Here is a 25,193-nt window from a genome sequence, read left to right as displayed (position 1 = left end):
ATAGTTAGGTGGGAGTTTGGGGCTGCCACTTCTAGAAGGGAAAGAAATTGAGTCAAAACTATTCTTTGGGTAAGATGAGCATCCAGGATGCAACTCTAACAACCAGAGTACACATGTCATGAAGAAAGCTGTGGAAATCAGTGGGACTTCAACTTTGCTCCAAGCACTTGCCAGGATTGTTTCTGATAGTGCTTTACAAAAGTATAGCCAAACCACATATACATAATCATATCATTAAATCCTCTTGTGAATCGAGTAGCCATAACCCCATTCATCAAAATTGCACAACACTTTTAGATTGGGAAGTGAAGACTATTGGATTCAACTTAAGTGAGGGGAAGCAGGTGGGCAAAAAGTAATTACCCAAACTGGAACTTGGGCCTTGGCTACACTTAAGAGTTGCAGCGCTGGTGGTGGCTTTATAGTGCTGTAACTCACACCCCGTCCACACTGGCAAGGCACATACAGCGCTGTATCTCCCTGGCTACAGCACTGCCTGTACTCCACCTCTATGAGAGGAATAAAGAGTATAGCGCTGCTGCTGCAGCGCTGGGGTGCCAGTGTAAACAGGGAATAATCTTAGTACGCTGTGACTGACCTCCGGAAGCTTCCCATAATCCTTTAAAGATAACTCTTTGTTTTTGTTGTGAACTCGGGGCTCCCAAAGCTGCTTATCAAAAAAACAAACACAGCTCCTGTTTGCTGTGACAAAGCAGAGGCAGGGAGCTCCCTTTGGAACGCCCACTGCTAGTGTTTGTTTGAAGAGAGGGGGAAGGAAGGGGCTTGAGGAGAGAAGCGGGGGGTGGTCCGTTTCGGAGCGGTTGCTTATCTGGTCTGTGAGGAAAAAAGCAAAGAGGACTATTTGCTTTCAGTGAGTGAGAGATGGGTGGGGGAGGGGGTCGGAACTTGCAAGGCAGCTGCTGACAGTGTCGGCTCCAAAAATCAACTCTCTCCTCCACGCTCCCTGTCACACTCCACCCCACCCCCCTTTTGAAAAGCACGTTGCAGCCACTTGAACGCTGGGATAGCTGCCCATAATGCACCGCTCCCAATGCCGCTGCAGATGCTGCAAATGTGGCCACGACAGTGCACTGGCAGCTGTCAGTGTGGACAGACTGCAGCGCTTTCCCTACTGAGCTGTACAAAGACAGGTTTAACTCCCAGCGCTGTACAGCTGCAAGTGTAGCCATACCCTTGGCCATGACACCAGGGCATAGCTCTCTATTCTTGCAAAACAAAAAACAAAAAAAAAAACCAAAAAAAGCCATGTGCTGTTTAACAAGTGGTCACATCCTTTGGTTTTGTCTCATCTGAAAAATGGCATTTTCTGTCGCTTAACACCATAGTAGGACATTTGCTCAGTACTACGTACCTGTTTGACAATAGTACATATTAGAGAAAGTTTGCAAATCTTTCCCACTGTTTGACACTGAGAGCTTCAGTGTTGACTGCTGCGTCCTAGAGTCATCTAGTGTTCGCTGTTAGAGAGATGGATTATTAAAATGTAAGTAGTGGTGAGCTGGAGCAAGTTCCCACAGGTTCCCAAGAACCGGTTGCTAAAGGGCCAGAGAGTGGGCAAAGAACTCCAGTCTGCGGGCCGGACCATCCTGTTGCTCCCAGGATTCCCAGCTGGGGAGGCTGAGGCTCCCCTGGCCCTTCCCCGCTTCCCCCCAGCTGCAACCGGGCCTGCCGCCGGCACCAGCTGGGCTCCTGAGTCGTCCTGCTGCTTTGAGCTGCCGGCAAGGTAAGGGGGGAGGGGGCTGCAAGCTCTAGGGTTGCCGGGGGGGGGAGCGGGGGCAAGTGGGGCAATTTGCCCCAAGCCCTGCAGGGGCCCCCGGCCCCACGGGTATGTCTCCCCCACTTCCCTCCCCCCTTAAATCAGAACTTTTTATAGGGAACCGGTTGTTAAGATTTTGGCAGCTTATCACTGAATGTAAGTATCAGCTGGCCCACAGTAGGAATGCCAACACTGTTAATGCTGGTAGAACTGAGTCAGTACTAGCAACAGTGAGAAATCTTTCTAAAACCTCCTTTAATGTGCACACAACTAGAAGAAAAGTCTTAGCTTGAAATCTTAGGAAATCAATCAGACTTTGATTGCATGAAATTTAACTGATGGCTTACGGCTGATGTTTTAGGTGTATTTCTTTCAGCCACTGTTTTATGATTTCTTCCCATTAAATCTACAATTTGTTTCCTCCTCCCCTCTGCCTGCCCCTTCCCCCCAAACAATTTAAAGGGTGGAACCAGGTTTGCCAAACTTGGCATGTTTGAGAAGCCAGACACGTTTTTCCTGTTCAGCACAGAATTTCAGTTCAGTAGTTCAATTTAAAAAAAAAATCACTTTTAGTTACACATTTTTGCGTATTACACATGTATGAAGTTTGGGATTTTTTCCTATGCAAAAGAGCCTGTTGCTAACTGTGCCTTCAATGCTAAACCTTATTTCCTTTAATTATGATGTTGAGCATACATAAGCACCATGTATGTCACATTTTATTACAGGGGCAAGTGAATCACTTGAGATTATTATGTTAAATGCTTGCTGCTGTGGAAAGCATACAACAAACTATCATTCCTATGAACTGGAGGTTTTCATCCAAACAGATGGACAACATACAATGGACAGAGGAAGGTTCTTCCTTAGGTTGTATTTTTTCTTTTTCACTTTAACATGCCGGGGCACTGCGTTTACAAAGCTCTTATTCTGGGGTGAAAGTGACACACAACACTTATGGGTATGTGGCTGGCTCCCCCAGCCAGCCCATCTGCACTGCCTGGCCCGTGCCGCAGGGGCTCCAGTGGCAATTTAAGCACTTTAAGCAGGGTCCTTTGCCCCGGCAGCACTAACGTTGTTGCCTCTTTTGGCCCACCTCCCCGTCAGCAGCCCTGCCGGTAGGGACCTGGCAGGGCCGCAGCCGGGGGGCACACATGGGGTAGTGACACTACACCGGTAATGCTTTAATGTCGGCTGCTACTGACCGGTACTGGTAGCCACTTTTTACCAGTACGCCGTACAGGCCCGTACTGGCTTATTTTCACCCCTGATATTTCTTATTACAAGGTGGGTTACATCTTCTCTTCTCACTGACTTTCCATCACACTCCCAGGCCATGACCTCCCTTCTCTGGCTCTGAGTATTGTTCCCCTGCAGTCTCTGACTCAGGGTTTGGCACAACATATGTGTGCTTGGCCTGCCCCTTCCTCTCTTAGTACCTGGGGGGGTGGGGGGGGAGAGACAGATTGTATCAGCGAAATTATGCTGTGTCTTCCAGGCACTGCCCCAACACCTATATAACTGCTGGGTCCTGACCTCACACCCCATGGCCCCCCACCACCCTAGATACCTACAGCCCCCTGTGCCCCAAACACCCCCACGCACACGTCATGCCCCCTATCACCCTACATACCTACAGCCCCCTGTGCGCCAAACACCCCCATGCCCCCCTCACCCTAGATACCTACAGCCCCCTGTGCGCCAAGCACCCCCACGCCCCCCTCACCCTAGATACCTACAGCCCCCTGTGCGCCAAACACCCCCACGCCCCCCTCACCCTAGATACCTACAGCCCCCTGTGCCCCAAACACCCCCACGCACACGCCATGCCCCCCATCACCCTACATACCTACAGCCCCCTGTGCGCCAAGCACCCCCACGCACACGCCACGCTCCTTCTGGCCCTTGCTCCTTTTTTGACGCTGCCCTGGGCTGGGGGTGGGGCTGCGGCGGCGCCGGGCCGGGCCGGGCCGGGGCGGGGCGGGCGGGGCGGGGCCGGGCGGCCTTCCCGCGGCGCACGAGGCCAAGCCGGGGGCCGCTGGGGGCGAGCGGGCTCAGAGCGAGCCGAGAGCGGAGCCAGCCTCGCTGCGCGCCGGGTCCTGGGAACGGAGCAGGCGGGGCAGTGGCTGCAGCCGGGGCCTTTGCGGAGCCGGACCGACCGGGACCGGGCACCCGGAAGCGCCTGCGCAGCGCCGGGCGGGCCGGCGGCGAGGTGCTGGCAGGGCGCGGGGCCGAGCTCCCAGCGCGGGAGGTGAGACGCTTCCTGGGGTCGGGGCAGGGGCTCAGCTCGGTCAGGGCCGGGACCGGGTAGCTACGGGACTGAGGGGCTGGGCATGGGATCGGGACAGCCCCGGCGAGAGGCTGGGGTGGGGAGAGGGGGCTGTATGGGGGAGCATATAGGATTAGGGTGGCCCGGGGGAGGAGAGGGGGCTGTATGGGAGGGCACAGGATTGGGAGGATATAGGATTAGGGTGGCCCAGAGGAGGATGATAGGGGCTGTATGGGGGGGCGCAGGGCACAGGATTGGGGTAATCCCCAGGGGAGGAGAGGGGGGAGATGTATGGGGGGGATGATATAGGATTAGGGTGGCCCAGAGGAGGAGGAGAGGGGGCTGTATGGGGGGGCGCAGGGCACAGGATTGGGGTAATCCCCAGAGGAGGAGAGGGGGGAGATGTATGGGGAGGCAGGGTATAGGATTAGGGTGGCCCGGAGGAGGAGAGGGAAGCTGTATGGGGGACGCAGGGCACAGAATTTGGGGTAGCCTCTGGGGGGGAGAGGAGGGATGTATAGGGGAGGGGGTGACGTGTGTGAGTGGGGGGGGATAGGTTATGATATTGGCGTAGAGGATAAATGATGGTTTGAGGAACAGGGAGTTGTGTTGAAATAGACAGGGAGAGGATGAGGTGAGATCAGGAAGCAAAAAAAAATGGACAGCAGATGTTTCTCAGATCCGGATGATGAAATCCCAGGTGTCACTCACCTGCCTGGAATAGTTTCTCTGATTCACACCAATATAAAATACACACACAGATCCCTCCAAATAGCACATAAATTATACCACATTTAACACAGTACTAGGTATATTTTATAAGAAAAATGTTGTAACATTGGAACTTTGTATGGGGCTTTTGAGATCAAAATTTTTACAATCTGCATCAAGCAAACAGAAAATGAAGACAAAGGACACAGTAGGCAAGAGTAAACAATACTGAGAATTGCATTGAATGAAGTTTATAATCTATATTTTAATTGAGAATGTGGTGGAAGGGAGGTCGCTTGTGGAAAGCAAGGGAAAAGCAGTGATTTTTGAGGACGTATTTGGAGGAGACTGAGAACATTTGATACACTGAAAGAAGGATGTCATTTTGAGCAATGTGGAAAACACACACAACAGACCATTCAGCAGTTAAGCTTCCACAACAATGTTAATTCATCTGCATTGTACAGAAGTATAATTTCATTTGTAATTACTGTTTTTTGCTGATAAGCACCTGTGGGTTTGTCTTCATTGTGAGTTAGCTCAAGTGAGAGTGGCCACACTGTGAAACAACACTTGAACTATATGGAATGGTTGTATTAGCAGTTATTTGTAGCGGCATCTCCGTTAGTAGCTGAGCCATCAGCAGCATTCATGATTCAACCCATAACCCTGTAAACTAGCTTGAGTTTAAAGCACTAATTAATTCAAATTGGAGTTTTTTTATGTGTGGACAGGAGTTGGGAAGGGGACAGTACTTGAGTTATACTTGGGACTAACACTGTAGTGAAGACAAGCCCTATGTATGCATTTATATTTGAGGTGGGGTCTGAACCAAAACCCAGAACTTAAGACCCTCAGATTTTGGGGAAATTCAGATTAGATCTGAATTTTGCAGCTCAGGCCTGTCTCTACAGTGATATGTACAATGAATAGTACAGTGTATGCACTGTTTTTTTGTTTGTTTTAAAGAGGGAGAGAGAAATTTGATACCGTATGCCTTACTGCCTATGTTGGCAGACAAGGTTTGGCTTGGTAACTGTTATGTCAATATAAAACTTTTGCACCAGGATGCGTGTACAGTAACTCTTAATCTCATAAACACTACTGATATTGGATTCAACTCAATGACTTCCTCAATTTCCTACGTAAAGGAACACTGAATGTTTACAGGTTCAATATTTGATCTCACTGGTCATCTGACTTGTGAGATCTTATTTCTAGGTTCTACATTTGTGTGTAAGAGGTGAGGTAGAGAAGGAGCTGCAGATTTAACCTCAGGTAACTTTAAATATCTCATGCAATACTTGAGCTTCTCAGTTTCCAATTCTTGCTGTTCGTATATATGCATATAGGGTTGTGTTGTTTTTTTTTTAATAAAAAGGTTTTCCAAGAGATTTTTCATTTGAAAAATAAAGAAAGAACTTAAAGATGATTTGTTTTGCAATAGCTCCTGAAAGCCCACAATCACAATGGAGTCCCCTAAGTTCCCTGTAAGCTGCGTGGCTACACAGCAGCCTATTTGGTGCTGCGCAGGCACTCAGGGTACTCGCCCTGTCATGGCCAAGGGAAAGGCATGGTGGGCGCCCCTCCCCAACCCCAACTCAGCCCTGGACCTGCCACGGCTGGGGGAGGGACACCTATCCTGCAGCCCCAGCCCTGGAGCCTCTCCCCCCGAGCCCAGGTGCTGCAGCGGGGAGAGAGAGCTGGGGGGAGTCCTCTCTCCCCACTGTAACCCTTGAGCACCTTTGTGCACCCCAAACTCTTCATCCCTAGCCCCACCCCAGAACCTGCACCCCCAGCTGAAGCCCTCACACCCCTGTGCCCCAGCCCTGAGCCCCCTCCCACACTCCAAACCCTTGAGCTCCACCCCCGCCACGTTAATTTTGTTATGTGCACCATCACCTCCATATTGGTGCACATAACAAAATTGATTCTGCATATGTGTGGGAAAAATTAGAAGGAACACTGGTCCCCATGCTGCTAGGTTTTCTACAAATACCGGAAGAGACAGCCGTTGTCCCAAAGAAGTTACAATAGTATTTGAAACTAGACAGGCCAGTGAGGATAAGGACTCCAATGATGTCAGCCGTCAGCCGTGATGAGCTGCCAAAATATTAACCAACTGGTTCCCTCCTCCTCACCCCACGAGGGGATCATGCCCCCCCCCCCGGACCTCTGCCCTATCCACCCCCCTTCCCTGTCCCCTGACTGCCCCCTGCCACCCCATCCAACCCCTTCTCTCATTCCTGATGGCACCCCGGGACCCCTACCCCATCCAACCACCCCTTCTCTCTGTCCCCTGACTGTCCCTGGAATCCCTACCCCTAACTGCCCTCCACAGCCCCAACCAACCCTTGCTCCTTCCTGACTGCCCCCTCGGGACCCTTGCCCCAGTTTAATCCCCCTGTTCCCTGCACTCTGACCGCTCCGACACTAATCCACCTCCCCAACTCCCCTGCCCTCTATCCAACACCCCCTCCCTGCTCCCTTACCATGCTGCCTGGAGGTGGGGGCCAGGCTGGGCTGGGGCTGGGACCGGAGCTGCCCGGCCTAGGTCGGGGCTGGGACCGGGGGCCGCGCCGCCCGGTCGGGGCCGGACCCGGGAGCCGGACAGGAGCCTCGCCGCCCGGTCGGGGCCGGGCAGGAGCCTCGCTGCCCGGCCGAGGTCAGGGCCGGGACAGGGCAGGGCAGGAGCTGCGCCGCCCGGCCGAGGTCGGGCCGGACCCGGGGACAGGGCAGGGCAGGAGCTGTGCCGCCCGGCCGAGGTTGGGGCCGGACCCAGGGGCAGGGCAGGAGCTGCGCCGCCTGGCCGAGGTCGGGGCCAGACCCGGGGGCTGGGCAGGAGCCGCCACGACCTCGCCGGGCGGCGTGGCGGCTGGAAACCTCCTCCCGCTGGCGCCCCAGCTCACCTGGTGGAAGCCGCTGCTTCCTTCTAAGCCCTCCCAGGCTTCCCGCACGAACAGCCGATTCGCGGGAAGCTGGAGAGGGGGAGGAGAAGCCGGAGGAGTGTTCAGAAGAGGCGGAGTGAGGTGAGCTGGGGCCGGGGGAAGGGCAGGGAGCTGCTAGAGCTTTTAAATTTAAAAGCCCTTTTGGAACTAGTTGTCCCTCACGGGACAACCGTTTCTAAAGCGGCTTCTAAATTTAACAACCGGTTCCCGCGAACCGGCTGCAGCTCACCACTGGACATCAGTGATATTGGAGTTTTCCACTTCGATGTACCAGAGTGTCAGTGGCATACCCTCCCTATGCTTGAAGGGGCCCTAACTCTTAGCCACAGAAGACTATCTAATTGAAACAGAGTTGAGAAGGATTCATGGAGAGAGGGAATTTTTAGCAGATAGGTTTTCTTATGTAACTATCCTGTGGAGAATTTTTAAAAAATGCATTTTCTGACACTTAGTCATAGCAGCATGCTTGTAAAAGGGGGAAATGTAGTATTGTGCTCTGGGAGTTCAGTAGCTGTGCTGGAACAATCATTCTGGGTTTTTTTACTGGATGCATTTTATATTCCTATCATGAAAATATTCAGTTGCAGGTTGTTGTTTTTTTAAACTCCTTAACTGGATAGAAAAAGTAGAAAAGCTGCCCTTAGAAAAGCTCCTATTGAAAACAAAGCTTTGTGGACTGAGCAAGTTGTTCAGCTTCTGCAAGTGGAGAGAGGGGGGAAAACTTTGCGTGGGCATTTTTTATTTAATGTGAAAACATTGCTGAAGAAAGTATGTACCAAGAGAAATACAACTTGTTTTATGGTATTGGCTGTAAAGTGCCTTAGGCCTGGTCTACACTACGCATTTAAACCGGTTTTAGGAGCGTTAAACCAATTTAACGCCACACCCGTCCACACTAAGAGGCTCTTTATATCGATATAAAGGGCTCTTTAAATCGATTTCTGTACTCCTCCCTAACGAGAGGAGTAGCGCTAATATCGGTATTACCATATCGGATTAGGGTTAGCGTGGCTGCAAATCGACGGTATTGGCCTCCGGGCGGTATCCCACAGTGCACCACTGACCGCTCTGGACAGGAATCTGAACTCGGATGCAGTGGCCAGGTAGACAGGAAAAGCCCCGCGAACTTTTGAATATCATTTCCTGTTTGCCCAGCGTGGAGCTCCGATCAGCACGGGTGGCGATGCAGTCCCAAATCAAAATCCAAAAAGATCTCCAGCATGGACCGTACGGATGTGATCTCTGTATGGGCAGACAAATCTGTTCTATCAGAGCTCCGTTACAGAAGACGAAAGTCCAAAGCATTTTAAAAAAATCTCCAGACAGGGGACTCAGCACGCTGCTGCATGACAAGCGTAACGGAAAGCCAAAGAATCAAATAGACACTCATGGAGGGAGGGGGGACTGAGGACTCAAGGTATCCCACAGTTCCTGCAGTCTCCGAAAAGCATTTGCATTCTTGGCTGAGCTCCCAATGCCTGTAGGGTCAAACACATTGTCCGCGGTGGTTCAGGGCATAGCTCGTCAATGTACCCCCACCCCCGGAAGGAAAAGGGAAAAAAATCATCTCTTGATTCTTTTAAATGTCACCCTATGTGTACTGAATGCTGCTGGTAGACGCGATGCTGCGGCACTGAACTGTAGCATCCTCGCCCCCCCCCCCTCCTTGGTGGGTGATGGTACACTATGGCAGATATCTGTCATCATCATCAGCCTTGTGGCAGATGGTGTAGTGCAATATGACTGGTATCCATCCTCATCATCATCCCATAAGTACTCCTGACTGGCCTCCCAGTCATTCCCAGTAGACAGTACAGAATGGCTGGTAACCGTCTTCATCATAGCAACTGGGGGCTGAGCTCCATCAGCCCCCGCCCTTCATGTGTAAAGAAAAGATTCTGTACTGCCTGGACTATCATAGCAGCTGGAGGCTGCCTTCCCCTCATTTTATTTCACTAACAAGTCACTGTTTCTTATTCCTGCATTCTTTATTACTTCAGCACACAAATGGGGGGACTCTACAACGGTAGCCCAGGAAGGCTGGGGGAGGAGGGAAGCAACAGGTGGGGTTGTTGCAGGAGCAGCCCTGTGAATGGCATGCAGCTCATCATTCCTGCGGGATCTGACATGGAGCGGGTGTGCTCTCTGGTTCTCTGATACACTGCATCTCTAGTACACTTGCCCCGTATTATAGGCAGGACTGATTCTATTTTTAGATACCCTAAAGGAGGGATTGACTCAGGGAGTCATCCCCATTTTTGTCTTTTGCGCCCCCGGCTGATCTCAGCCAGGGGCACCTATGACAGCAGCAGAAGGTATAGTGCAATACGACTGGTAACCATCACCTCATTGCCAATTTACAATGGCATGGTAGACGGTACAGAACAGCTGCTAACCATCTCTGCTGTCATGCAAAGGAAATGAACACTGCTGTGTAGCGCTGCTGAATCGCCTCTGTCCACGGCATCTAGTACACATACGGTGACAGTGACAAGAGGCAAAACAGGCTCCATGGTTGCCATGCTATGGCGTCTGCCAGGGCAATCCAGGGAAAAAGGGCGTGAAATGATTGTCTGCCGTTGCTTTCCTGGAGGAAGGAATGACTGACGACATTTACCCAGAACCACCCGCGACAATGATTTTTGCCCCATCAGGCACTGGGCTTTCAACCCAGAATTCCAAGGGGCGGGGGAGACTGCGGGAACTATGGGATAGCTACGGAATAGCTACCCACAGTGCAACGCTCCAGAAATCGACGCTAGCCTCCGACCGTGGACGCACACCACTGAATTAATGTGCTTAGTGTGGCCGCGTGCACTCAATTTTATACAATCTGTTTTACTAAACCGGTTTATGTAAATTCGGAATAATCCCGTAGTGTAGACGTACCCCTACAAAGAGAATCAGTCACAAACAGAAGAACAAAAGAAGGTGAATGAGGTGAGATTTGAAATGATAAAATGATTTAATGGCTTGGATGGAAGAAGTTCCAGCTGTATGAAGAGGTGCAGTTGAAAGTGTGCCTGACCAAGGAGAGTTAATAGGAGGGGACAGAGAGGAAACCAATGTTAAGAGGGCGGTTTGAGAGTGTAGCTGGTCTGTGGAGAGTTTTTAAAACAAGAAGCATAGTAATTGGGATTAGTCCAAGTGCAATTATTTACAAAACCAATTGTGACTTTGCACAAACAGTATAGAGACTACATATTGAAAAAATATCATTTTTCTGATTCTTACTATTTAGCAAAGCTTGTGATATTTAGGAAGTGTTAGTGGATATCTAAATTCCGGCACATAAACTAGTTCAACAATACTTTTTCGTAGACTTTTAGTTAAGAATTTCTGTGCATTCTAATTGCCATCTGTGTCCTGCTTCCCACTCATTGAATATTTTACTATCTTAGATATACTTTAGGGCTATCGATTAATCGCAGTTAACTCATGCAATTAACTAAAAAAAATTAACTGCAATTACAAAATTAATCACAATCACACTGTTAAACAATAGAATACCAATTGAAATTTATTAAATATTTTTGGATGGTTTTTCTACATTTTCAAATATATTGTGATCTATTACAACACAGAATACAAAGTGTGCAGTGCTCACTTTATATTATTTTTATTACAAATATTTGCACTGTAAAAATGATAAAAGAAATTGTATTTTTCAATTCACCTCATACACATACTGTAGTGCAATCTCTATCATGAAAGTGTAACTTACAAATGTAGATTTTTTTTGTTGTTGTATATAACTGCACTCAAAAACAAAACAATGGAAAACTTTAGAGCCTACAAGTCCACTCAGTCCTACTTCTTGTTCAGCCAATCGCTAAGACAAACAAGTTTGTTTACATTTATGGGAGATAATACTGCTTTTTTCTTATTTACAATGTCACCTGAAAGTGAGAACCGGCATTCACATGGCACTTTTGTAGTCAGCGTTGCAAGGTATTTACGTGCCAGGTACGCTAAACATCTGTGTGCTCCTTCATGCTTCAGCCACCATTCCAGAGGACATGCTTCCATGCTGATGATCATTAAAAAAAGTGCATTAATTAAATTTGTGACTGAACTCCTTCAGGGAGAATTGTATGTCCCCTGCTCTGTTTTACTCGCATTCTGCCATATATTTTGTGTTATAGCAGTCTCGGATGATGACCCAGCATGTGTTGTTTGATTTATGAACACTGTCGCTGCAGAGTTGTCAAAATGCAAAGAAGGTACCAATGTGAGATTTCTAAAAATAGCTACAGCACTTGACCCAAGGTTTAAGACTCTGAAGTGCTGTCCAAAACCTGAGAGTGACGAGGTGTGGAGCATGCTTTCAGAAGCCTAAAAAGAGCAACACTCAGATGCGGAAACTACAGAACTCAAACCACCAAAAAAGAAAATCAACCTTCTGCTGGTGTCATCTGACTCAGATGATGAAAATGAACAGGCATCGGTCCGCACTGCTTTGGATCGTTATCGAGCAGAACCTGTCATCAGCATGGATGCATGTCCTCTGGAATGGTGGTTGAAGCATGAAGGGACATATGAATCTTTAACACATCTGGCACGTAAATATCTTGCAACACTGGCTACAGTAGTGCCATGCGAACGCCTGTTCTCACTTTCAGGTGACATTATAAACAAGAAGTGGGCAGCATTATCTCCTGCAAATGTAACTGAACTTGTTTGTCTGAGGAATTGGCTGAAGTAGGACCAAGTGGACTTGTAGTCTCTAAAGTTGTACATTGTTTTATTTTTGAATGCAGTTATTTTTTTGTACATAGTTCGACATTTGTATGTTCAACTTTCATGATAAAGAGATTGCGCTACAGTACTTATTAGGTGAATTGAAAATATTATTTTTTTACAGTGCAAATATTTGTAATAAAAAATAAATATAGTGAGCACTGTACACTTTGTAGTCTGTGTTGTTATTGAAATCAATATATTTGAAAATGTAGAAAACATCCAAAATATTTAAATAAATGGTATTCTATTATTGTTTAATAGTGCAATTAATCACAATTAATTTTTTTAATCACTTAACAGCCCTAATATACCTTATTGAACCCTTACATCTTGTGCAGAAAGATTTCTGATACACTCAGCTGCTGAAAAAGATTTAAGGAATAGAACAATCATACAAAAAAATTTAGTTTTGTTATTTTAAATAGCCTGTATTCATGTTACCTAATATGGGCGGAAGAGTAAAATGTCAGAGTTGGACTGGAGTTTAGGGAGAAAGAGAAGGCACATATGACATTGTACAGAGAAATTGCATTTGAAAATAGATCCTTCAAATTGTATGTACCAGAAGCTTCATACTCTGTGCATTGCATCAGTTTTTAGTAGAATTCAGAAAGGTTTGCTTCCACTCAGTTTTTCTTCTTCATTTTCCCTTCCTTGTTTGCCAAAGTCTTGTTAATAACATTTCCCTCTGTAGTATATTTGTCAACTGTGGCATTAACAACTCAAACAACAAGGAGTCTGGTGGCACCTTAAAGACTAACAGATTTATTTGGGCATAAGCTTTCATGGGTTAAAAAACCTCACTTCTTCTGTTGCATCTGAAGAAATGAGGTTTTTTTACCCATGAAAGCTTATGCCCAAATAAATCTGTTAGTCTTTAAGGTGCCACCAGACTCCTTGTTGTTAGTCTGTATCCACAAAAAGATGGCTACCCCCTGATTATTTACAACTCAGTTCTTGTCCCTCTTTTGTCTTCCATTTTCCGGAAATGCAAACACAGGTGGTATGCACAGACCTGTTTAACTTGAAAGAATTTACAAACTTTTTTTCACCTTTTTTTATTAACTCTCTTTAATATCTTGTGGTGGGGTGCAGAACTTGAACCATAGTTAAACTTACACTCTGCTTTACTCAGGTCCTGAATCTGCAGTTCTCTACAGTCTCCCTTTTTGCAGAAATGCAGGTGTCTTGATTAAATGTTTTCCTGTTTTGATTTTTTTTTTCTGTGAAAAAACACACTGATAGTCAAACGCACTAACATTCCAGCGGAGCAGAACGTCCTGTCACTCAACACTTATGTTCTAAAAGAGCCTCAACCCTGGAAATGTCAAATGAATTTAGTTTTTAGCCATCCTGAGTGCAGCTTATATTAGCATATAATTGTCACTGTGAAGGCTGAAAATGTAACAATAGGAACAATTTGAGACTGTTTTATTTATTTTAAAATTTAACTTTCAGTACAACAAAAAAGAAAGATAGGATAGTAACAAAAGATATTTTCTTGCCAAACATTTTTTGTGAATCAGTACAAAGTAGTTTAAACATTGACTCCAGCTCTCTGATGTGGCACATGAAACAATGTTAACACACACTTTGTTTACTCTATGCTGTCGTTTTGTGATCTACAGCCACAGACTAAGACCTTAATCTTGCAAGCTGTTACTGGTGTGCGAAAACCTGTAGCTGCCTGGAGTCCCAGGGTCTGCCCACATGGTATGTGTTGCAGGATTAGTCTAAAATGGAAATAAATATGCCTTCACTATTTTTTTTTTAAATGTCCCTGGTTCAATCAATACTGGAGCATTTTGAGGATGCATCAGTGATTGCCAATGTTAAGTGCACCCTTATGTGTAGACAGAATTTTATGAAGATGTCACCAGCATGCTTTACTTCCAGACTGAATTAAAGAGGTGCTGACCTCCTATAGTTTAAATTGCCTAAGTCTCTAAAGACTTGATCCTCAAAAGTACAGTGTGGCTGCCATTCCTGATGAGGCCTTTGTGAGATGTAGACTTTAAACTTGTGAATTAATTATATATAAATCCCAAGGCCTGACAGAAAATGACAGTTAAAGGAATTGCAAATGGATGATAGCTAATAATAAAAGTAAGGAAATAATTATTATAGGAAAAATAGAGCGAGAATTTTCATAATCTTTATACGGCTGCTTTTGAGTACTGTATTAGTCATTTTATAACTGAGAACAAGACACTCAGATTTTTCTCAACTTGTAGTGATAATAGTCTCACTTTTACAAACACTTAATATCAGAATGTGAAAATCACGGATGCATTGGAATTTGTAACATTCATTATTTAAATCTACTATTATAATGTTTTTGGGACTCGGGAATACAAAATATAGTTACTGCTACTAAACCTACATGCTCTGTTTTGAAGTTTTTCACAACTACCACAAAGGTTTTGTGTCTTTGTACTCTTGCTACATCTAATTTAATGTTTCTGATTTCAGTAAGACTGACATTTTGTTACTTGGCTGAGAAAATATGAATCAACAGTAGTACAGTAACTCCTCACTTAACATCCTCCCACTTAACGTTGTTTCCAAGTTATGTCACTGCTCAATTAGGGAACATGCTCATTTAAAGTTGTGCAATGCTCCCTTATAACGTCGCTTGGCTGCCTGCTCTGTCCACTGCTTGTAAGATTCTGTGGAAGAGCAGTGACTTTATAAGGGAGCATTGCACAAGTTCCTCTTCTCCGCCTCCTCCCCCTCCCTCCCAGCGCTTCCCCCACCAGCACTTAGGACTTTCTGGGTGGGAGGGGGAGGAGCAGGGAAGCACCATGTCTCCATTCTTCCCCCTTCCTCCCAGAAAGTCCTAAGCGCCGCCAAACAGCTGTTTGGTGGCACTTAGGACTTGGGCGGGGGGGGAGGGGGAGAAGGAGTGGGGATGTGGCTGCTCCGGAGAGGAGGTGCAGTGGAGGTGGGAAGAGGTGAGCCTGGAGTGGAGCGAGGCCAGGAAGAGGCAGGCCTGGAGCATCCCCCGGCAAAGTCGGTGCCTGTTCTTCCCTGGGGAAGCTGCTGCTGCGAAGGTGTTTCCTGGCGTCCTTGCCTGCAGTGGGCTGTGCATGTGTGGGGTAAGCCAGGGGCACTTCCCAACCACAGTACAGTACAGTATATGATGCCTTTTGTCTGCCCATAAAAAGTTTTCTTGGAACCTAACCCCCCACATTTACATTAAATCTTATGGGAAAATTGGATTCGTTTACCATTGTTTCACTTAAAGCTGCATTTTTCAGGAACATAACTACAACGTTAAGTGAGGAGTTACTGTAGTAGTATGATGATTAGTGTTGGTAGCTCAGTTATTTGGCAGGAAACTTCATGGTAAATCAATTAGTTTTATTTATTGTTGTTATAGTCATTTGTAACATTAGTTGGCCCCTTTCTGCTTCCCATGACTTGTTAGCATGAATGATTACTTGCATTGTACTTTGGCAGGAAACTTCACGGTAAATCAATTAGTTTTATTTAGTGTTGTGCACCCACCTTATAGTAGCCCCATCTAGGTTGTATTTCCCTAGTTTGTTCATGACAAGTTCATGTGAGAAAGTATCAAAAGCCTTACTAAAGTCAAGATATACCACATCTACCACTTTCCCCGTATCCACAAGGCTTGTTACCATATCAAAGAAAGCTATCAGGTTGGTTTGACACGATTTCTTCTTGACAAATCCATGCTGACTGTTATTTATCACCTCATTATCTTCTAGGTTTCTGCAAATTGATTTCTTCATTATTTGCTCCATTATCTTTTCGGGTATAGAAGTTAAGCTGACTGATCTGTAATTCCTGGGGTTGTCTTTATTGTCCTTTTTATAGATGGGCACTATATTTGCCCTTTTCCCACTCTTCTGGAATCTCTCCCGTCTTCCATGACTTTTCAAAGATAATTGCTAATGGCTCAGATATCTCCTCAGTCAGCTCCTTGAGTATTCTAGGATGCATTTCATCAGGCCCTGGTGATTTGAAGACATCTAACTTGTCTAAGTAATTTTTGATTTGTTCTTTCCCTATTTTAGACTTTGATCCTATCTCATTTTCACTGGTATTCACTGTTAGACATCCAATCGCCACCAACCTTCTTGGTGAAAACCAAAACGAAGTCATTAAGCACCTCTGCCATTTCCACATTTTCTGTTATTGTCTTTCCCCCCTCATTGAGTAATGGGCCTACTCTGTCATTGGTCTTCCTCTTGCTTCTAATGTATTTGTAAAATGTTTTCTTGTTACCCTTTATGTCCCTAGCTAGTTTGATCTCATTCTGTGTGTTGGCCTTTCTAATTTTGTCCCTAAATACTTGTGTTATTTGTTTATATTCATCCTTTGTAATTTGACCGAGTTTCCACTTTTTGTAGGACTCTTTTTTGAGTTTTAGATCATTGAAGATCTCCTGGTTAAGCCAGGGTGGTCTCCTGCCATACTTCCTATCTTTCGCAGTGGGATAGTTTTCTCTTGTGCCCTTAATAATGTCTCTTTGAAAAACTGCCAACTGTTTTCAATTGTTTTTCCCCTTAGACTTGCTTCCCATGGGATTTCACCTACCAACTCCCTGAGTTTGCTGAAATCCACAGTCTTTATTCTGCTGTTCTCCCTCCTACCATTCCTTAGAATCATGAACTCTGCCATTTCATGATCACTTTCGCCCAAGCCAAACAGCAAAAATTAAGTTGTTTGTACACAAATGCGAGGAGCCTAGGTAACAAAATGGAGGAACTAGAGTTACTGGTGCAGGAAGTGAACCCAGATATTATAGGGATAACAGAAACATGATTGAATAGTAGTCATGACTGGAGTACAGGTATTGAAGGGTATGTGCTGTTTAGGGAAGACGGAAATAAAGGCAGAGGTGGTGGAGTAGCATTGTATATCAATGATGAGGTAGACTGTAAAGAAATAAGTGATGGAATGGAGTCTGTCTGGGCAAAAATCACATTGGGGAAGAAAGCTACTAGAGCCTCCCCTGGGATAGTGCTTGGGGTGTGCTATAGACCACTGGGATCTGATCTGGATATGGATAGAGACCTCTTTAATGTGTTTAATGAAGTAAATACTAATGGGAATTGTGTGATCATGGGAGACTTTAACTTCCCAGATATAGACTGGGGGACAAGTGCAAGTAATAATAATACGGTTCAGATTTTCCTGGATGCGATAGCTGATGGATTCCTTCACCGAGTAGTTGCTGAGCCAACAAGAGAGGATGTCATTTTAGATTTGGTTTTGGTGAGTAGTGAGGACCTCACAGAAGAAATGGTTTTAGGGGACAACCTTGGTTCGAGCCATCATGAGCTAATTCAGTTCAAACTAAATGGAAGGATAAACAAAAATAGATCTGTGAATAGGGTTTTTTTATTTCAAAAGGGCTAACTTAAAAAAATTAAGGAAATTAGTTAGGGAAGCAGATTGGACTGAAGAACTTGTGGATCTAAAGGAGCAGGAGGCCTGGAATTACTTCAGATCAAAGTTGAGGAAATTATCAGAAGCCTGCATCCCAAGAAAGGGAAAAAAATTCATAGGCAGGAGTTGTAGACCAAGCTGGATGAGCAAGCATCTCAGAGAGGTGATTAAGAAAAAGCAGAAAGCCTACAAGGAGTGGAAGATGAGAGGGATCAGCAGGGAAAGCTGCCTTATTGGGGTCAGAACCTGTAGGGATAAAGTGAGAGAGGCCAAAAGCCATGTAGAGTTGGACCTTGCAAAGGGAATTAAAACCAATAGGTTCTATAACCAGGACCAGCTCTAGGTACCAGTAAAGCAAGCACGTGCTTGGGGCGGCACATTCCCAGGGGCAGCATTCTGGGTGTCACGCAGCAGCAGGGCCAGCAGCCAGAGCAGCGCAGAGGCGCGGGGATGCATGGGCCGGGAGCGCGGCAGCGAGCGCATGATGGCCAGGTAGTGCTCGAAGCTGAGGCAGCCCAGGCAGAAGGCGGAGGCGAACATGTTGAGCAGCACCAGGTAGCTGCTGAGCTTTCACAGCGCTGAGCCGAAGGGCCAGTGGAAGCGCAGCGCCATGTAGACGGCCCACAGCGGCAGGGTCACCACAAAGGCCAGGTCGGCCAGCACCAGGTTGCCAATGTAGGTGTTGGTGGAGCGGTGTGTACTTGGCCCACGGGGCCCCCCACACAATGAAGATCACCAGCCTGCTGCCCGACAACCACAGCACGAAGACCAGCATGTAGAGCACAGGCAGCAGCGAGGACACCTCCCAGTCCGCTGGCCACTCACACTGCGTGCCTGGCCCGCTCTCGTTCGCCTCTCCGTAGTAATATTAGGGCTCACTGCCCAGCGGGTCTGTGGCCACATCCTCCATGACTCCGCATTGTGCCCCGCTGCCGCCTATAAAGGGGGGTCCTGCCACTGCCCCCACCCCCTGCGGCGCACCCGGAGAGCCACCCCCAGCTGCCACTCTGCCAGCCCAGCCTGCAGGGGGCCAGGCTGTCCCAGGCCAGGGTCCTGCTCTCCTTCCCAGGCACACCCTGGTCCAGAATCCCAGGCACATCACTTCCCCCCCCCCCTTTCCAGAGGACCCTTACCCCTTGCCTCCCAGCACAGAGCGAAGCTTGAAGAGAGACCGAAAGGGAACAAGGGGGGGGGGCCTCCTGTTTGCTTGGGTTGGGGGGCGAGTAGAATCCTGGGGGAGCCAAAACAAAATACAAAACAAAAAAAACCATTGCAAAGTGCAAACGTGTAAAAGCCAAAAAAAAAAAAAGGTGTGGGGGGGCTTCCAAATGTTTTTTGCTTGGGGCAGCAAAAAACCTAGAGCCGGCCCTGTCTATAACCATATAAATAAGAAGAAAACAAAGAAAGAAGTGAGACAGCTAAACACTGAGGATGGGATGGAGGATAAGGGTAATCTAGGCATGGCCCAATATCTAAACAAATACTTTGCCTCAGTCTTTAATTAGGCTAATGAGGAGCTTAGGGATAATGGCAGGATGACAAATGGAAATGAGGATATGGAGGTAGATATTACCACATCCGAGGTAGAAGCCAAACTCGAACAGCTTAATGGACTAAATCAGGGGACCAGATAATCTTCATCCAAGAATATTAAATATTCAACATGAAATTGCAAGCCCATTTGCAAGATTTTTTTTAATGGATCTGTAAACTCAGGGGTTGTACCGTATGACTGGAGAATTGCTAACATAGGTTCTATTTTTAAGAGAAGGAAAAAAGGTGATCCGAGTAACTACAGGCCTGTTACTTTGACATCTGTAGTATGCAAGGTCTTAGGAAAAATTTTGAAGGAGAAAGTAGTTAAGGATGTTGAGGTCAGTGGTAATTGGGACAAAATACAATATGGTTTTACAAAAGGTAGATCATGCGAAACCAACCTGATCTCCTTCTTTGAGAAGGTAACAGATTTTTTAGACAAAGGAAATGCAGTGGATCTAATTTACCTCGATTTCAGTAAGGCATTTGATACGGTTCCACATGGGGAATTATTAGTTAAATTGGAAAAGATGGGATTCAATATGAAAATTTGAAAGGTGGATAAGGAACTGGTTAAAGGGGAGACTACAATGAGTCATTCTGAAAGGTGAACTGTCAGGCTGGAAGGAGATTACTAGTGGACTTCCTCAGGGATTGGTTTTGGGACCAATCTTATTTAATCTTTTTATTACTGACCTTGGCACAAAAAGTGGGAGTGTGGTAATAAAGTTTGTGGATGACACAAAGCTGGGAGGTATTGCCAATACAGAGAAGGACCAGAATATCGTACAGGAAGATCTGGATGACATTGTAAATTGGAGTAATAGTAATAGGATATAATTTAATAGTGAAAAATGCAAGGTCATGCATTTAGCAATTAATAACATGAATTTTTGTTATAAACTGTGGACTCATCAGTTGGAAGTAACAGAGGAGGAGAAGGACCTCGGAGTATTGGTTGATCACAGGATGACTATGATCCACCAATGTGATATGGCTGTGAAAAAAGCTAATGCAGTCTTGGGATGCATCAGGCGAGATATTTCCAGTAGAGATAGGGAGGTGTTAGTACCGTTATACAAGGCACTGTTGAGACCTCATCTGGAATACTGTGTGCAGTTCTGGTCTCCCATGTTTAAGAAGGATGAATTCAAACTGGAACAGGTACAGAGAAGGGCTACTAGGATGATCTGAGGAATGGAAAACCTGTCTTATGAAAGGAGACTCAAAGAGCTTGGCTTGTTAAGCCTAGCCAAAAGAAGGCTGGGGGGGGATATGATTGCTCTCTATAAATATATCAGAGGGATAAATACCAGGGAAGGAGAGGAATTATTTAAGCTCAGTACCAATGTGGACACAAGAACAAATGGATATAAACTGGCCATCAGGAAGTTTAGACTTGAAATTAGATGAAGGTTTCTAATCATCAGAGGAGTGAAGTTCTGGAACAGCCTACCAAGGGGAGCAGTGGGGGCGAAAGACATATCTGGTTTCAAGACTAAGCTTGATAAGTTTATGGAGGGGATGGTATGATAGGATAGCCTAATTTTGGCAATTAATTGATCTTTGATTATTAACGGCAAATGTGCCCAATATAGGCCTGTGATGGGATGTTAGATGGGTTGGAATCTGAGTTACTACAGAGAATTCTTTCCTGGGTGTCTGACTGGTGAGTCTTGCCCACATGCTCAGGGTTTAGCTAATCGCCATATTTGGGGTCGGGAAGGAATTTTCCTCCAGGGCAGATTGGCAGAGGCCCTGGGGTTTTTTTGCCTTTCTCTGCAGTATGGGGCATGGGTCACTTGCTGGAGGATTCTCTGCACCTTGAAGTCTTTAAACCATGATTTGAGGACTTCCGTAGCTCAGTCATAGGTTAGGGGTTTATTACAGGAGTGCGTGGGTGAGATTCTGTGGCCTGTGTTGTACAGGAGGTCAGACTAGACGATCATGATAGTCCCTTCTGACCTTAAAGTCTGTGAGTCTAAGTTGCCTTCCACTTTCAAATTCTCAACCAGTTCCTCCCTATTTGTCAAAATCAAATCTAAAACAACCTCTCCCCTAATAGTTTTCTCCACCTTCTGAAATAAAAAATGTTCTCCAATACATTCCAAGAATTCGTTGGCTAATCTGTGCCCAGCTGTGGTATTTTCCCAACAGGTGTCTGGATAGTTGAAGTTCCCCATCACCCCCAACTCCTGTGCTTTGGATTATTTTGTTAGTTGTTTAAAAAAAGCCTCATCCACCTCTTCTTCCTGGTTTGGTGGTCTGTAGTAGACCCCTACCATGACATCACCCTTGTTTTTTCTCACTTTTATCCTTATCCAGAGACTTTCAGCAAGTCTGTCTCTTATTTCTGTCTCAACCTCAGTCCAAGTGTATACATTTTTAATATGTAAGGCAACACCACCTTTTTTCCCTACCTGTCCTTCCTGAGCAAGCTGTACCCTTCTATACCACTATTCCAGTCATGCGTATAATGTTGTCATGCGTATATAATATTGTCACAATGCTTTCTCTTTTACCTTTTCATTGGGGCACTCCTTGTTTCAGTATTCTCTTCTTGCACTCACCACTTCTCTTTTTAATATTCCTGAAACAGTGTTTCTCAGACTGTAAAGCTGGCCTTTCTGGAGAAGTTTCACAAAATGATGTGTAGGTGAGCTGTAGTAGGTGTGGGAAGAGGAATACAACAATTCAGCTTGAACTATTCAAATCTAATGAAGGATATTGATTAATTTTGGATAATCAGAACACTGTCATTGTGAGTGATAGACACAGGAGCAAGGAACCCAAAGTCAGATGATTGAAATTTGGATAATCGTGGTTAACTGTAGTCGTTGTTGTTTAGTTCTTGCCAAGAATAGAACCCAGGATTATTTTGTACGGACTCCTCTATATATGATTTCTCTCTCTGTAGCGGCCAAATTGAAAATGACCCAGCAAAAAAGGATCAGCCTGCCTGCATTCACATCATTGAGATATATTTCCCAAAACAATTTATTTTCTAATTTTCCCCCACAAAATACTTGTTGCATAAAAATCAGGTTTGCAGCACGAGAGGCCTCACTACTCTTTTTCAGCGTTTCAGAAAGAAATGCTGTGAGAGCTAGCAGAGCGCAGAGTACTGGGCTTCCTGATACACAGTAGGCCAAATGTTCATTCCTGTGGAAAGTGTAAGTAAACAAGCTTTGTTTTGGGGGTTTTCTGTAAGGATCAGGGTAGGACAGAATCTTGTTCCTTCCTAAGCTGTATAGCACCAGTGGAGGTGCTCACATTGCTACTTCAGCAACTGCCACAGCCTTTGCACTCTCCGCCAGTTGAAGTTGGCAAGTCATGGAATTGCTGCTGATGCCCCTGCTTTCAAAATCCCTTGAGTGGTATGATATGAGGAGTCACCACATATCATTGTTCTATGGCATGCAGGACAGGGACTAAGTTCTCCTGTGCAGCATCTCTGCAGCTGGGACTCGCACTCAATGCTGGTTTTGCTGCTCTTGGAGCTTTCTGCAGATCTTCTACAGGAAGACCTTTTAGTGAGCAAACAATGTATAGCTCACTAAAACTGGATAGAGTACATATAAAACACTTGATGAGGCCATACTACTCCGACATGAAACTGCTGCTGAGTCCCTCCTTCCTAAAGGATGTTGGGGGCCTTTTGAAGGGCCACTTCTGGGAAATTCTGTGGAAGATTCCAGCCTCTTGATGCTCCTGCAAAAGGAGTTTGAGACCAATGCAGTGTAAGGCAAAGGAAGAAAGGTATGATTTTAACACTTGTTAAAATCCTAGTGTAGATAATGCATTTTGTAGTTTTAGCATGTTAGTTGGTTGAGGTAAACCCTGGCGGGAGCCTGGTTTTCCTCAACCAGCTGACGTATGAAAACTGCAATTGCCTTGTGTGTGCTAGGATGTTTACACAGGGTTAAAACCACACTTTTTCCCTCATGAAGTCAAAGTACCTATGCCACCAAATTCCTAGCTTTGATTAGCCCCTCCCTCTGCCTTAGGTGCTGCTGGCAGCCACTGCTATTTTATTGTCTTGCAAAGTGCTGAGCAGACTAGCAACTCACCTAAGCATATGCTTGACTCCAAGCATGTGAGTAGTTCCACTGAAGCCAATGAAACTATTCAGATGCTCAAAAGTTCAGTACCCATTTATGTTTCAATGGATCCAAGTCCAATTTGCACTGAGTTGTACAAGCTGATATGTGATCCTTCTGGAAAAGTAGAAGAAAGACACAAAGCAAAGCTAATAAGCTTACTGGCAAGTTGGAAAGGTGAATGCGTGGGTGATTTATTGGAATATGTAAGTTCAATTGTTACACAATTCCTGGCATGTGACTTATCTGATATATAGAACCAGCCCTACCGCCTAGAATTCAATGAGATTATTGTGTACAAACCTGTGTTGCTGAACACTGCTGAGGCCACTTTTTCATGGAATCTATCCTAAATTCAACTCTTAACTCCGAGAACATTTTTTCTCTATATATCACTGACCATACTTAGGGTTCTTGTGGGGTTTTTTTTTGTTTGTTTTTTTGTGTGCATCATTTGTAAAACTGTGTGGCTTCTTCAGGGAATTATAAAATGCAAATATGACATTCTACTGCTACTACCGTTTTGAGGCACTTTATCCAATTTAAAAATCTGCTTGGAAGGAGTGTGGGGGGGAAGAATTGGTTGAAAAAAATAACCCAAGGATTTGTAACCAATTTTAAGGAGGCAAGCTTAAATAAACAATGTTACCATCTTAAAATTTCTGTTTTCCGGAATCATGGCAGCTAATGAACAGAAGATTGTACTACAAAACAACATTTCTGTATGTATTTTTCACATTTGTCTAGTGTATGTTTGTTTTGTTTTTAATGGAAAAGTTTTTGTGATGGTATTTGTGATGCTGAATATTAACTTGACAGTCATCATAGCTAAACCATTAGTGCTATTTTTAAATTACTTAATAAAATGATGTGTTTCAATAAATGGAAATGGGCAGTATTTACTGATAATATGACCCATTTTAAAGATCATCCCAGAGCACTGTTCAAAACTCCATTTGTAGGGATGACCTATATTTCAGTATTGCTTTGCTAGTTCCCAGAATACAGAAGTTCACGACCAAAGGATTCTGCAAAGGTCTTTATTCTAATTTATATGTATTTATTTCAAAGGGAATTTGTTCAGAAGCATTTTGATTGTGAATTTTAAGTTTTGGAAAAAACTTATCTGTAAATGTATTTTAGGAGAAATACATATTCTCTTTAACCATCTAATGGTGATTGTGTTGCCAGATCACAAACACTCCTTGTTAAAAGAAAGGGTGGGTACCGTAGAAGGTAGGAGGAATTGTTTGGTGTGAATGAAAATGAGAACTGGCAAAACTCTCATATTAATATGCAAGATCACCTTCATCCAAAAAAAGAATAAGAAAATATGGTGGCTTGGAATTCATACAATGTAATATGAAATTAATTTCATAGAATACTACTGGGTTTCAGCCCTAAGATCTGCTGGCTTCAGAAGCAATCTAATACAACGTGGACATGCTGTAATCCCACACCTATGAAAATTAAAACGGGGAAATATTAGGTCTCTTCTATACTGGGAAAATTAGCTCCTCTGTTTCACCATCAGTGTAGCTTCACTATGCCAGCAACAGTGAAGGCTGTAGTGTAGACAGGACTCAGGTGTTTGTCAACTGTATAGCCTCCGTCATTGCTACTACAGGTGGAAAGTTATCCAAGTTTTCTTTGTGTAGACAGCCTAAGAATAATGTGCTTATCTCTCA

At 45.2% G+C, this 25,193-nt stretch overlaps 1 protein-coding gene across 3 annotated transcripts in view; it reads left to right on the top strand.

The window, feature by feature from the left end:
* Window positions 1–3,823: 3,823 nt before the first annotated feature.
* SLC35A3 (solute carrier family 35 member A3) overlaps window positions 3,824–25,193 on the top strand; it is a 34,110-nt gene continuing 12,740 nt past the window's right edge. Inside the window, exons 1-2 of one of the 3 annotated variants that reach the window (XM_039486081.1) lie at window positions 3,824–4,028; window positions 14,077–14,161. In XM_039486081.1, the coding sequence (XP_039342015.1) occupies window positions 14,159–14,161 (3 nt within the window). In that variant the 5' untranslated portion in view covers window positions 3,824–4,028; window positions 14,077–14,158. Of the gene's footprint in view, window positions 4,029–14,076; window positions 14,162–23,810; window positions 24,228–25,193 lie in introns of those variants that run through there. The other 2 variants (XM_039486082.1, XM_039486080.1) reach the window with 2 other exon arrangements.

The sequence above is a fragment of the Mauremys reevesii genome, linkage group 8 (genome assembly GCF_016161935.1).
Source record: "Mauremys reevesii isolate NIE-2019 linkage group 8, ASM1616193v1, whole genome shotgun sequence".
Lineage (NCBI taxonomy): Eukaryota > Metazoa > Chordata > Testudines > Geoemydidae > Mauremys > Mauremys reevesii.
This window is presented reverse-complemented; position numbering and strand designations above follow the sequence as displayed.